The sequence below is a fragment of the Salvelinus namaycush genome, chromosome 40 (assembly GCF_016432855.1).
Source record: "Salvelinus namaycush isolate Seneca chromosome 40, SaNama_1.0, whole genome shotgun sequence".
Lineage (NCBI taxonomy): Eukaryota > Metazoa > Chordata > Actinopteri > Salmoniformes > Salmonidae > Salvelinus > Salvelinus namaycush.
The window spans coordinates 13326980-13341848 of NC_052346.1; the positions used below are offsets into that span (position 1 = coordinate 13326980).

General features: G+C 42.4%; 2 protein-coding genes across 3 annotated transcripts in view; both read right to left on the reverse strand.

Annotated features, from left to right (window-relative positions):
- Positions 1-14869, reverse strand: part of LOC120033544 (heparan-sulfate 6-O-sulfotransferase 1-A-like) — a 44351-nt gene that overhangs the window by 9833 nt on the left and 19649 nt on the right. The gene's annotated exons all lie outside the window — the stretch shown is intronic.
- Positions 1028-9358, reverse strand: LOC120033561. 2 transcript variants are annotated; one of them, XM_038979962.1, is made up of 8 exons: positions 7313-9358; positions 6298-6361; positions 5870-5968; positions 5605-5766; positions 5267-5387; positions 5107-5178; positions 1977-2048; positions 1028-1453 (listed from the first exon to the last, which is right to left on the reverse strand). In XM_038979962.1, the coding sequence occupies exons 4-8, from the start codon at positions 5764-5766 to the stop codon at positions 1248-1250; spliced, it is 633 nt and encodes a 210-aa protein (XP_038835890.1). In that variant the 5' UTR covers positions 5870-5968; positions 6298-6361; positions 7313-9358; the 3' UTR covers positions 1028-1247. The 2 variants fall into 2 exon arrangements, with proteins under 2 accessions (XP_038835890.1, XP_038835888.1); XM_038979960.1 differs by having other exon boundaries at positions 6298-9358.

Here is a 14869-nt window from a genome sequence, read left to right on the forward strand (position 1 = left end):
GTGGATACCAACGTTGTCCCAGAGCAGCAGAAGGATGATGTCACACAAACCCAGTCCTTATTGTTGACGTGGTCCAGCTGTCATCAAGCTCTCATATCCTCCCTCCCTCAGCAAGTTATTGTATGTGCACACACATTCTACAGCTCATTTCTGTCCAGGCATGAGGCATCAAGGTTAAAACAACGTTGCATGTTTAATTAACAAGCAGTGCTGCAAAATAAACCTCAGTCAACAGAACACACACACACACACACACACACACACACACACACACACACACACACACACACACAGTCTTGCATTTCTAACCAATTTAGGACTCCTCACATTTACATACCTTTTTAGGACCCTGCTTTCCAGACATCATAGAAGCACAGAAATTACACTCATGAGCTAGAAAAAAAATCTAATATGAGGAAATCACCGAAAGTTGCTGACTTCTTGAAAAAAGATCACTTGTAATTTTACCACCTACTTGAGACCGCACATTGCAAATCAAATCAAATCAAATTGGTCAAATACACATGGTTAGCAGACGTTAATGCGAGTGTAGCGCATTGCTTGTGCTTCTAGTTCCGACCGTGCAGTAATATCTAACAAGTAATGTAACAATTTCACAACAACTACCTTTTACACACAAGTGTAAAGGAATGAATACGAATATGTGCATATAAATATATGAATGAGCGATGGCCGAACGGCATAGGCAAGATGCAGTAGATGGTATAGAGTACAGTATATACATATGAGATGAGTAATGCAGGGTATGTAAACATTATATAAAGTGGCATTGTTTAAAGTGACTAGTGATACATTTATTACATCGATATTTGATGCATTCATTCTATTTTATGACTGAAAATATTGCATGTAGAATGCCACAATGATGCAACACGGATGGCAACTCAACGGCTGTAGTGTAGTTCTACTGTAGTGTAGTTCTACTGTAGTGTAGTTCTACTGTAAAGTATTTAAACTGGAACAACCATTTCAGTAATGGAGTCATTATATCCAAGTAACAGATTAATAGTTTAGAAAAATGTATTTTATTTTTCTGTAACATTCAAAGTCAGCAGGCTTTGTATTCTTGAGACCTTAGTCACTCCAAAAGTGAACAACCCACCTGGGAAAACTTCCCCCAAACAGAGTGAGATGGAGGACATTCATCAACTGCCTATGAGCTTAAGTCAAGTAAGTCCCATTAAATCCTCAGAGGTACACCAAGATAGAAGCATCTTATACACTTATTATCTCTGATCTGCAACTATTTTGTTGTGTACATAGAACTTTACTGCTCTCCAGTCCCTGTTTACTAGCGCTTGGGGAGAAGCAGCAATGCATTTCTCACAGTCTTGTTTTCCAGGCCTTTTTCCCATTCGGATAAAATTCATCAAGGAATCTTCAACTGCATCCACCTCTATTGTCGACCAAAACCTTTTTGTTCCTTTGGCACCTTTGGAAAGAGATGACATTATGAATGACTACATTAAATAAAGGTTGAGTACAATACAGTATGTGTTCATCTCTGTATTAACTCTACCAGGTTGCAGCTGTATCTGCAGAGAGTGTTGAGGTTAAACTAACAATCCCAACTAAATAACTACATAGAGAAGGATGTGAGAGAAGAATGTGCAATGCTGACATCAAGGCAGAGTCAATCTGTATGAAATCTAAGCCCATCAAAAGGTTTGCAATGTAATCCTTCTAATAAAAGCAATACTTATTAAATTAAGTTCCCTCACCCAGGAAAAACAATGTAAAGTGTGGTAATCCTTCTGTGTTATCATCTATCCTGACACACTAGTTCAGATCTAACGTCTTGACTTGTGTCCAATCCAAACTGAACCGTTCTGTGCTGGCATGGTTGGAAATACACTAACTGATGAAAACAGGATTGATCTGGACCAGCACAGTACCATAAGCTGACACTACAGAGTGAAAACGCACTGACTGAAGGCAGCAGGAAACATGCTTACTGTGTGAGCCTCTCCTTTGTCCCAGCTTTCCCTTGGTCATTGGCTGTTTGGCCCGAATCGCTGACATCTCTCCTGGAAAACATCAGTGGAAATCATGTCAGTTTCACCCAATCCAACCTATCAACCAATCCATAAGCGATAACTGTTGGAAAAACTCAAAATGCAGGTTTATAACAGCTGTGCCATTCAAGCCTATTGAATATGGTATGAGAGGGACGGCTACAGCCACCCAAACCCTACAGATACAGCCATGTATTGAGAGGGGAAAGCACAATACCATGCTGAAATGAAGGCAGACTCCATCCTAACCTTTTTCACACCACTGTACAATCCAAACTGAACCGTTCTGTGCTGGCATGGTTGGAAATACACTAACTGATGAAGACAAAACAGATCTGGACCAGCACAGTACGGCCAGAATACTTATGGCACCGACAGAGATGGTCGCCTCGCTTCGCGTTCTTAGGAAACTATGCAGTATTTTGTTTTTTAATGTGTTATTTCTTACATTGATACCCCAGGAAATCTTAAGTTTTATTACATACAGCCGGGAAGAACTACTGGATATAAGAGCAACGTCAACTACCAACATTAAGTCCAGGAATATGACTTTCCCAAAGCGGATCCTCTGTTTCGACTATCACCCAGGGCAATGCATCAGATCCCAGTAGGTGACCCAAAACAACGGCGCCACAGATGGCAGATGGCGCGGTCTTCTGGTCAGGCTCTGTAGACGGGCACATCGCCCACATCTCACGAGTATACTACTCGCCAATGTCCAATCTCTTGACATCAAGGTAGACGAAATTCGAGCAAGGGTTGCCTTCCAGAGAGACATCAGAGATAGTAACATTCTCTGTTTCACGGAAACATGGCTCACTCGGGATACGTTATCAGAGTACGTAGAGTCACCCGGTTTCTTCACGCATCTCAGAAACAAACATCTCTCTGGTAAGAAGAAGGGCGGGGGTGTATGCCTTATGATTAACAATTCGGGGTGTGATCATAACAACATACAGGAAACTCAAGTCCTTTTACTCACCTGACCTAGAATTCCTCACAATCAAATGCCGGCCGCATTATCTACCTAGAGAAATCTCTTCGATTATAATCACAGCCGTGTATATCCCCCCCAAGAAGATACCTCAACGGCCCTGAAAGAACTTCATTGGACTCTATGTAAACTGGAAACCACATATCCTGAGGCTGCTTTTATTGTAGATGGGGATTTTAGCGAGGCTAATCTGAAAACAAGCTCCCTAAATTTTATCAGCATATGGAATGCGTGACCCGGGCTGGCATGATTCTGGTTCATTGCTACTCTAACTTCTGCGACGTATACAAAGCCCTCCCTCGCCCTCCTTTCGCAAATCTGACCACGACTCCATTTTGTTGCTCCCAGCCTATAGACAGAAACTAAAACAGGAAACGCCTGTGCTCAGGTCTGTTCAACGCTGGTCCGACCAATCTGATTCCACGTTTCAAGATTGCTTCGGTCACGTGGACTGGGATCGAGTTTATTTGAAAGTGCATCAGTGATGTTGTACCCACGGTGACTATTAAAACCTTCCCCAACCAGAAACCGTGGATTGATGGCAGCATTCGCGCAAAACTTGAAAGCGCGAACCACTGCTTTTAATCATGGCAAGGCGACCGGAAACATGACCGAACACAAACAGTGTAGCTATTCCCTAGGCAAGGCAATCAAACAAGCTAAGCGTCAGTATAGAGACAGAGTAGAGTCGCAATTCAACGGCTCAGACACAAGACGTATGTGGCAGGGTCTACAGTCAATCACGGATTACAAAAAGAAAACCAGCCCCGTTGCGGACACCGATGTCTTGCTCCCAGACAAACTAAACAACTTCTTTGCTTGCTTTGAGGACAATACAGTGCCACTGACACGGCCCGCTACCAAAACCTGCGGGCTCTCCTTCACTGCAGCCAACGTGAGTAAAACATTTAAACGTGTTAACCCTCACAAGGCTGCTGGCCCAGACGGCATTCCTAGCCGCGTCCTCAGAGCATGCGCAGACCAGCTGGCTGGTGTGTTTACAGACATATTCAATCAATCCTTATCCCAGCCTGCTGTGCCCACATGCTTCAAGAAGGCCACCATTGTTCATGTTCCCAAGAAAGCTAAGGTAACTGAGCTAAATGACTAGCACCCCGTAGCACTCACCTCCGTCATCATGAAGTGCTTTGAGAGACTAGTCAAGGACCATATCACCTCCACCCTACCTGACACCTAGACCCACTCGAATTTGCTTACCGCACCAATAGGTCCACAGACAACGCAATCGCAATCACACTGCCCTAACCCATCTGGACAAGAGGAATACCTATGTAAGAATGTTGTTCATCGATTACAGCTCAGCATTTAACACCATAGTACCCTCCAAACTCGTCATTAAGCTCGAGACCCACCGCCCTGTGCAACTGGGACCTCGACTTCCTGACGGGCCACCCCCAGGCGGTGAGGGTAGGAAACATCTCCACCCCGCTGATCCTCAACACTGGGTCCCCACAAGGGTGCGTTCTCAGCTCTCTCCTGTACTCCCTGTTCACCCATGACTGCGTGGCCATGCACTCCTCCAACTCAATCATCAAGTTTGCAGACGACACTACAGTGGTAGGCTTGATTACCAACAACGATGAGACGGCCTACAGGGAGGAGGTGAGGGCCCTCGGAGTGTGGTGTCAGGAAAATAACCTCACACTCAACATCAACAAAACAACCTCAGGAGGCTGAAGAAATTTGGCTTGTCACCAAAAACACTCACAAACTTTTACAGATGCACAATCGAGAGCATCCTGTCGGGCTGTATCACCGCCTGGTACGGCAACTGCTCCGCCCACAACCGTAAGGCTCTCCAGAGGGTAGTGAGGTCTGCACAACGCATCACCGGGGGCAAACTACCTGCCCTCATGGACAACTACACCACCCGATGTCACAGAAAGGCCAAAAAGACCATCAAGGACAACAACCACCCGAGCCACTGCCTGTTCACCCCACTATCATCCAGAAGGCGAGGTCAGTACAGGTGCATCAAAGCTGGGACTGAAAAACAGCTTCTATCTCAAGGCCATCAGACTTACACTGACTGAAGGCAGCAGGAAACATGCTTACCGTGTGAGTCTCTCTTTTGCCCCAGCTTTCCCTTGGTCATTGGCTTTTTGGCCCGAATCACTGACATCTCTCCTGGAAAACATCAGTGGAAAACATGTAATTTTCAAACAGGACATTGTAATTAAGAATAGGTCCATGTGTATGTAAAGTATAGACATACCTGTCAGATTTTCTTCATAAAAATTGCCTTCCTCTGATGATCCTGGGACATAACCATCTACACTGTTGCCAATGCTGGTTATTGAGTCATCAGTCTTGTATCCAAGCATAGCTTTGGTCAACTGTATTGAAGAAAAAAATTATATTGGATAACTAGACAGATGACAAAGTATTTGGACACCGGCACATTTTGATTAGTTACGACTGTGCTCCTCTACTTGTTTATGTTATAATACTATGAATATGGGATGAAAGTGCACACTTGCCCATCTTTGATTTACAAAGCTGATTCACAAGAACTTACAGTATGTGCTGGTGTTGAATGACACTTTAACTTACGTATATACTGTCTGTTCTGATCAACGGTGGTGCATCATCCAACACATTGACTATCGACCCAGAAGTACTGGCAGCCTCAGAGGTACTGGCAGCCTCAGAGGTACTGGCAGCCTCAGAGGTACTGGCAGCCTCAGAGGTACTGGCAGCCTCGGTGTCTGACATCTAAGGATACAATAAAATGATATTAGTCATGTGCAAATTAGGCAATAGGATATGATAACGATTCAACCATCCCCAGTATCCTCATTCTAAACAACTGACAAACCTGCGCTTCGGGATTTATCTTTTCCTTTTCAAATCTGGCCTCACAAGTTGAACTATGCTTCTTTAGATTTTACATGCGCCTTCTTAGCCTCTGCAGTGCCTTTGTAAAGGAAGACAAAAAGAATAGTTGAGACTTAATAGAATGACAAGATTGCTCGGCACACAACAGGGGATGGGCTGGGGGACACCAATGACTGTTATCATTGACTAATAGAGGTCCAACAAACATCTATTACAATTTCTGTTTTTTTAAACTACTTTCAAGGTAAAAAAGCAAGTATAAGCATAACATAAGCACATTATGCAAGTTCCTGCATGCAACTAAAGCTGAATCTGTTTTTATGGATGGACTAAAAGAGAATCAGTATGAGTGGTTTGGCTAAAGCAAGGCAAGCGTACTCTAAATACTAGGCAAATCAGAAAACATACCGCATTGGTTACTTTGTAGGTTCCTGGACTCTTATCTTCCATTATGTTTTAGATCTTAAAAAATCTGTGTAAGAAATAGGGATTTGGTTAAAGAATCTGCCAATATATGTATGTATTGTATGTATGTATTTTTCAAGACAGTGAATTGTCACAGTCCTACCAAAATTGACACTTTCCACAACCCTTATTCTTGTTGTGGTGTTTCACTCTTTTATGTGCAAAAAAAAAAAGAACTAGGAACCGCACCACGCCCCTCCCCCCACCCAAACTAATGTCCATGGTTTTCAATAAAAAAAATCTGGTCACTTATTTCTTAATTAGTTTAACATATTTCTTATTTTCATCTGAATTATTTCAATGTAAAAAACGGTATTTGGGTAAGAAAGGGCTATAAAAAACGGGCGCAACTTCAATACATGAATTTAATGAGGGGGTTTAAATATTTTAACACACATACAGGCTTATAACTTGACAAAATAGATGAAAAGGAACTGGCTTTTCTTGCTAGCTTGTTACACTATAGCAATATTATTTTCCAATGCATGTAACATTGTTAACCACAATCATGTATTCTGAATCAAAGACACGTTTACCAATTATGCTAAACTTATTAGCTAGCTTGCAACCATAGCTAGCATATTATTATTTTTTAACTAGCATGGGTAGCATGCTAACCGTTAGCTAGCACGCTAACCGTTAGCTAGCACGCTAACAGTTAGCTAGCACACTAACCGTTAGCAAGCCACAAATAACTATAAGGTAGAAACATGCAAAGTAACAATTGCGCATTAATGAATTGTTTGGATAAACCTGCCAATTTCAATCTGTCATGACGCAGTATATCTGACACAATGCGGCTTTCAGACATGTCAATGCATGTTGGATTCCACCGAAAGACATACATGACTGACATTAATTCATTAAAAATAAAGACAACGAGAACATGCATTGCTTGTCAATACACCAAATACAATTTTAGCTAAAATATTGGTTAACAGTTTAGTTAATAGCTTACCTTCTTGCATGAATGCAAACATCTGCAACCATCCTCCTCTTCCTTAAAACACGTGCTGCACAGCTACTTCAGTGGTGATCACGCTCAGGCAGGGACAGGCTTGCCAGGTCAATTTCAAATTTCTAGGAGTCTGCTCAAAACCAGACTTCAAAACCCACCTTCACTAGCACAATTTTAGCAGAATACAGGGAAATTAATGATTTTTTAAAAATGCCATGTTGGTAACGTTGCAATATAGAAGTAGTATAACAACTTCCACCTAGCGACCAAAACCTTTCACCTGCCGCAAAGTTTTAAAAGTACATCAATAAACCACAAAATAGTGTACATGGCAACCTTGGGCAGAGATTTATGCTGCAACATGGGGGAGGGGGAACTGTGTATCTTTTATTATTATTATATTTTTATTAACAACAAATCAATACAGGAAGTACATATGGGAACACAAGTATATATAAATAATATACAAAGGACAGGGGAGGGGGGGGACTGTGTTGACCTATAAAACCTTTGATAGTTTGGTACTTTTGTGCACTTTGCAGTGGGGGAGGGGCAGGACCTCAAGCGGAAATTATGGCCAGTAGATATGCATAACAATGATTCCATCAGCCCAGATTTCTGAATATGTCTGCAATGTTATTACTGTTAGCCACATTTCCTTAGACAATTTGGGTTTGTAGCTTACACAATCAGTATCAGTGAGGTGTTAAGTGCAGCTACTTGAATGGTCTGTACATGAGAGATGGAGTGGTGGATATGTACATTTTTCACTGGGGAGACTTGCTGACACAAAAGTAGCTTATGGCAGGTTAATATTCGATCTAGCAACCTAACCCATCAGCAATCAGATGAATTACCTGCCCACAGACCACTCAAACAGCCTACTGATATTAACAACAGAGAGTTATGGGGAGGGAGGTATAATCAAAATGTCTGCTTAATGCTTTTGAGGGAGCAGCAGAAAAGTGTACCCAACCTGGGGTACAACTTGCTAGAATTGGTAGTTGAAGCAGTAGTAGTAGCCATGCAATGGCAGTAGTGTTGTAGTTGAGTCACAAAAGTCAGAGTCAATTCACAAGACCCTATGGCTACTCTGAGTTGAGTCAAAGTCACCAATGTTGGAGTCAGGAGTCGAGTCACAAGTCCCTATGGCTGAAATCAGAGTCCCACTGTTTGGTCCAAGAGTTCAAGTCTAAGACAATGGGTCCATATTAACTTAATATTAAGTTATTAACCCAGTCAGATAGTGGCAGGAGGAATTTGATCAATCATTTTTCATATCCCCTTTCTTTCTGTGCCAACAAATGTTTATATGCTACAGGTCAACCAGATTGTCAGCTAGCTAGCTAATTAGGTAACATGTTGAACATGGTGTGGCTGCACAGCTTCTTCATATTTGATGTAGTCTAAATAGAAACTGAAAGACACAGACAGACAGATACACCTCTATAAACTATACTGATGTCAGATATTAGTGGCTAATGTGCACATTCTGTGGAGGTCAACTAGATCTGTTAAAAGGTCTACAGCAACAACAACACATTTTATGTTTGTGTTAGAGAGCACATAACATGCCTATCTGAATTTAACTTAATCATTTGAAATCACATATTTCAATGTTAAGCTTTGATTTGTAACATTAACTGTTTTTCAGTGCATAGTAGTCTACAAGAGTCTGTAGAACAGGTTCATATTAGTGGTACAGTTGAGTGAAAATTCCAGCCAGCAGTTGAAATTTTGATACATTGTATGACACACCCTACACTACAGCCAATCATTGAGCAGCCTCCCATCCCCCTCTCCTTTACCAGGTCATATGCTGTATATTAAGGCCACATATAAGTATTAATGAACAAACAGCTATAGACTGTACTGAAGTCAGATATTAGTGGCTAATGTTAACATTCTGTGGAGGTCAACTGCTCCTAGATCTGTTAAAAGGTCTACAGCAATAACAACACATTTTATGTTTGTGTTAGAGAGCACATAACATGCCTATCTGAATTTAACTTAATCATTTGAAATCACAAATTTCAATGTTAAGCTTTGATTTGTAACATATTAACTGTTTTTCAGTGCATAGTAGTCTACAAGAGTCTGTAGAACAGGTTCATATTAGTGGTACAGTTGAGTGAGAATTCCAGCCAGCAGTTGAAATCCACCCACAACCACAAAGTCATATACACTGCTCAAAAAAATAAAGGGAACACTAAAATAACACATCCTAGATCTGAATGAATTAAATATTCTTATTAAATACTGTTTTCTTTACATAGTTAAATGTGCTGACAACAAAATCACACAAAAATGGTCAATGGAAATCAAATTTATCAACCCATGGAGGTCTGGATTTGGAGTCACACTCAAAATTAAAGTGGAAAACCACACTACAGGCTGATCCAACTTTGATGTAATGTCCTTAAAACAAGTCAAAATGAGGCTCAGCAGTGTGTGTGGCCTCCACGTGCCTGTATGACCTTCCTACAACGCCTGGGCATGCTCCTGATGAGGTGGCGGATGGTCTCCTGAGGGATCTCCTCCCAGACCTGGACTAAAGCATCCGCCAACTCCTGGACAGTCTGTGGTGCAACGTGGTGTTGGTAGATGGAGCGAGACATGATGTCCCAGATGTGCTCAATTGGATTCAGGTCTGGGGAACGGGTGGGCCAGTCCATAGCATCAATGCCTTCCTCTTGCAGGAACTGCTGACACACTCCAGCCACATGAGGTCTAGCATTGTCTTGCATTAGGAGGAACCCAGGGCCAACCGCACCAGCATATGGTCTCACAAGGGGTCTGAGGATCTCATCTCGGTACCTAATGGCAGTCAGGCTACCTCTGGCGAGCACATGGAGGGCTGTGCAGCCCCCCAAAGAAATGCCACCCCACACCATGACTGACCCACCGCCAAACCGGTCATGCTGGAGGATGTTGCAGGCAGCAGAACGTTCTCCACGGCGTCTCCAGACTCTGTCACGTCTGTCACATGTGCTCAGTGTGAACCTGCTTTCATCTGTGAAGAGCACTGGGCGCCAGTGGCAAATTTGCCAATCTTGGTGTTCTCTGGCAAATGCCAAACGTCCTGCACGGTGTTGGGCTGTAAGCACAACCCCCACCTGTGGACGTCGGGCCCTCATACCACCCTCATGGAGTCTGTTTCTGACCGTTTGAGCAGACACATGCACATTTGTGGCCTGCTGGAGGTCATTTTGCAGGGCTCTGGCAGTGCTCCTCCTACTCCTCCTTGCACAAAGGCGGAGGTAGCGGTCCTGCTGCTGGGTTGTTGCCCTCCTACGGCCTCCTCCACGTCTCCTGATGTACTGGCCTGTCTCCTGGTAGCGCCTCCATGCTCTGGACACTACGCTGACAGACACAGCAAACCTCCTTGCCACAGCTCGCATTGATGTGCCATCCTGGATGAGCTGCACTACCTGAGCCACTTGTGTGGGTTGTAGACTCCGTCTCATGCTACCACTAGAGTGAAAGCACCGCCAGCATTCAAAAGTGAACAAAACATCACCCAGGAAGCATAGGAACTGAGAAGTGGTCTGTGGTCACCACCAGCAGAACCACTCCTTTATTGGGGGTGTCTTGCTAATTGCCTATAATTTCCACCTGTTGTCTATTCCATTTGCACAACAGCATGTGAAATTTATTGTCAATCAGTGTTGCTTCCTAAGTGGACAGTTTGATTTCACAGAAGTGTGATTGACTTGGAGTTACATTGTGTTGTTTAAGTGTTCCCTTTATTTTTTTGAGCAGTGTATATTAAGGCCAAATATAAGTCTTAATGAAGAAACTGCTATAGACAATACTGAAGTAAGATATTAGTGGCTCATGTTAACATTATGTGGAGGTCAACTGATCCTAGATCTGTGACTTTAAGTGCCTAAAGCCAACTCTAATATACAGTACCAGTCAAAAGTTTGGACACACAAACTCATTTAAGGGTTTTTCTTTATTTTTACTATTTTCTACATTGTAGAATAATAGTGAAAACATCAAAACTGAGAATAATACATATGGAATCATGTTGTAACCAAAAAAGTGTTAAACAACTCAAAATATATTTTATATTTGAGATTCTTCAAACCCTTTGCCTTGATGACAGCTTTGCACACTCTTGGCATTCTCTCACCCAGCTTCACCTGGAATGCTTTTCCAGCAGTCTTGAAGGAGTTCTCACATATGCTGAGTACTTGTTGGTTGCTTTTCCTTCACTCTACGGTCCAACTCATCCCAAACCATCTCAATTGGGTTGAGGTCGGCTGATTGTGTAGGCCAGGTCATCTGATGCAGCACTCCATCACTCTCCTTGGTCAAATAGCCCTTACACAGCCTGGAGGTGAGTTTTGGGTCATTGTCCTTTTGAAAAATAAATGATATCCCCACTAAGCGCAGACAAGATGGGATGGTGTATCGCTGCAGAATGCTGTGGTAGCCATGCTGGTTAAGTGTGCCTTAAATTCTAAATAAATCTCTGACAGTGTCACCAGCAAAGCACCACCACACCTCCTTCTCCATGCTTCACGGTGGGAACCACACATGCATAGATAATCCGTTCACCTGCTCTGCGTCTCACAAAGACACAGTTGGACCCAAACATTTCAAATTTGGACTCATCAGACCAAAGGACAGATTTCCACCGGTCTAATGTCCATTGCTAGAGTTTCTTGGGCCAAACAAGTCTCTTCTTATTTTTGGTGTCCTTTAGTAGTGGTTTCTTTGCAGCAATTCGGCCATGAAGGCCTGATTCACGCATTCTCCTCTGAACAGTTGATGTTACTTGAACTCTGGGAAGCATTTATTTGGGCTGCAATCTGAGGCTGGTAACTCTAATGAACTCATCCTCTGCAGCAGAGGTAACTCTGGTTCTTCCTTTCCTGTGGCGGTCCTCATGAGAGCCAGTTTAATTATAGCGCTTGATGGTTTTTGTGACTGCACTTGAAGAAACTTTTAAAAAGTTATTGACATTTTCCTCATTGACTGACCTTCATGCCTTAAAGTAATGATGGACTGTTGTCTCTGTTTCCTTACTTGCGCTGTTCTTGCCATAATAGGGACTTGGTATTTTACCAAATAGAGCTATCTTCTGTATACCACCCCTACCTTGTCACAACACAACTGATTGGCTCAAACGCATTAAGAAAGAAAGAAATTCCACAAATGTACTTTTAACAAGGCACACCTGTTAATTGAAATGCATTCCAGGTGACTACCTTATGAAGCTGTCAAGAGTGTGCGAAGAGAGTGCCAAGAGTGTGCGAAGCTGTCATCAAGGCAAAGGGTGTTTACTTAAAATAATGTCAAATCTCAAATATATTTTTATTTGTTTAACACTTTTTTGGTTACTATGTGATTCCATATGTGTTATTTCATAGTTTTGATGTCTACAATATTATTCTACAATGTAGAAAATAGTAAAAATATAGAATCCCTTGAATGAGTATGTGTGTCCAAACATTTGACTGGTACTGTATATCTATTTTGCGGTTGGCTAAAGCCTCAAGTATGAAGGTAGGGTGGCCACGCCCATCTCGTTTATGAACTTTATGGGGCCTAAGGCCATTTCTAATATATAGATGCTGCTATTGGCTCAGTATTCAAGTATGATGTCGGGGGTGCCACGTTGTGCCACCCAGTTAAGTTACAAGTGTCCAGGGGCAAGCCTTCTTATATCAATGGTCTGATTAGCTCGAGACTCACATACGCATCTCCCCTCATTGCCATAGACATGTTTAAGCTATGACCCCCTAGACAAATCCCCTCAATAGCTTTGAAGACTAGAAATGTACGAATACCCTTAGTTAGATAGAATTTGTAAACGTTCCAAAAAGGGCCAAAAAAAACGGATAAAAATCTGTTTTTATAATATGTACCAGTTCATGAGGGTTGCCTAATCGCACACATGACATTTTAGAAAGATGTGACCTTTTTAACCCTTTGAAACAGCCCCTATGACCCCAATTCAAGGCACTTCCGGTTGTCACAGGAAGCTGAAAATAAACACATATCCTCATTGGGGTAGGCTTTTACAGAATCCTGAGTTTCAAGTCTTTACGTTAAGAACTGACTGATTTACAGAGGGTTGAACTCAGTGTTTATACAAACTGCAGGTTGGGTATATCAAAACCACTTTTAGGGTAATTTAACCACTTCCGGTTGCTCTAGGAAGCTTAAACTCAACACAGGTAATCCTCATAGTGGCCTGATGGATTGTCATTGAAGACAGCTTGAGATGGCAATCATAACCCACATAGGCATCAGGTTGAATTTAGGGCAGCAGGCAATGTATTCCTATGGGGAGAGATGTCAATGTAAACTGTTAGAAGAAAACACCCTGTTTTCACTGTTAAGGGTTAATTCCACACTGTCAAGGTTAGGCTTGCACAGATCGGGAGGACCTTGGGAAGGTTCCTGTGATTGAATTGTGCTTCTAGCCTCAACGGTTCTGCCGCTGTCACCCAAAAGCACCTCACATTTAGGTCAGGCTTCGTTTTGGGCCTTGTGCTAAGACCTTTCTGGATGTCAATATCGTTCCCCAAAAACGTCAGAGACAGCTGCTCTTCACATATGTGGCTCTGTATATGGCCCCCAACCATAATCTGGAAATATATTAAATTCAGACTATACATGGATACATAGCACTACCTAGGTGGAACTTGTAAGTCCTCCAAAAAGAGCCAAAAAAAACGGATAAAAATCTGTTTTTATAATATGTACCGGTTCATGAGGGTTGCCTAATCACACACATGACATTTTAGAAAGATGTGACCTTTTTAACCCTTTGAAACAGCCCCTATGACCCCAATTCAAGGCACTTCCGGTTGTCACAGGAAGCTGAAAATAAACACATATCCTCATTGGGGTAGGCTTTTACAGAATCCTGAGTTTCAAGTCTTTACGTTAAGAACTGACTGATTTACAGAGGGTTGAACTCAGTGTTTATACAAACTGCAGGTTGGGTATATCAAAACCACTTTTAGGGTAATTTAACCACTTCCGGTTGCTCTAGGAAGCTTAAACTCAACACAGGTAATCCTCATAGTGGCCTGATGGATTGTCATTGAAGACAGCTTGAGATGGCAATCATAACCCACATAGGCATCAGGTTGAATTTAGGGCAGCAGGCAATGTATTCCTATGGGGAGAGATGTCAATGTAAACTGTTAGAAGAAAACACCCTGTTTTCACTGTTAAGGGTTAATTCCACACTGTCAAGGTTAGGCTTGCACAGATCGGGAGGACCTTGGGAAGGTTCCTGTGATTGAATTGTGCTTCTAGCCTCAACGGTTCTGCCGCTGTCACCCAAAAGCACCTCACATTTAGGTCAGGCTTCGTTTTGGGCCTTGTGCTAAGACCTTTCTGGATGTCAATATCGTTCCCCAAAAACGTCAGAGACAGCTGCTCTTCACATATGTGGCTCTGTATATGGCCCCCAACCATAATCTGGAAATATATTAAATTCAGACTATACATGGATACATAGCACTACCTAGGTGGAACTTGTAAGTCCTCCAAAAAGAGCCAAAAAAAAACGGATAAAAATCTGTTTTT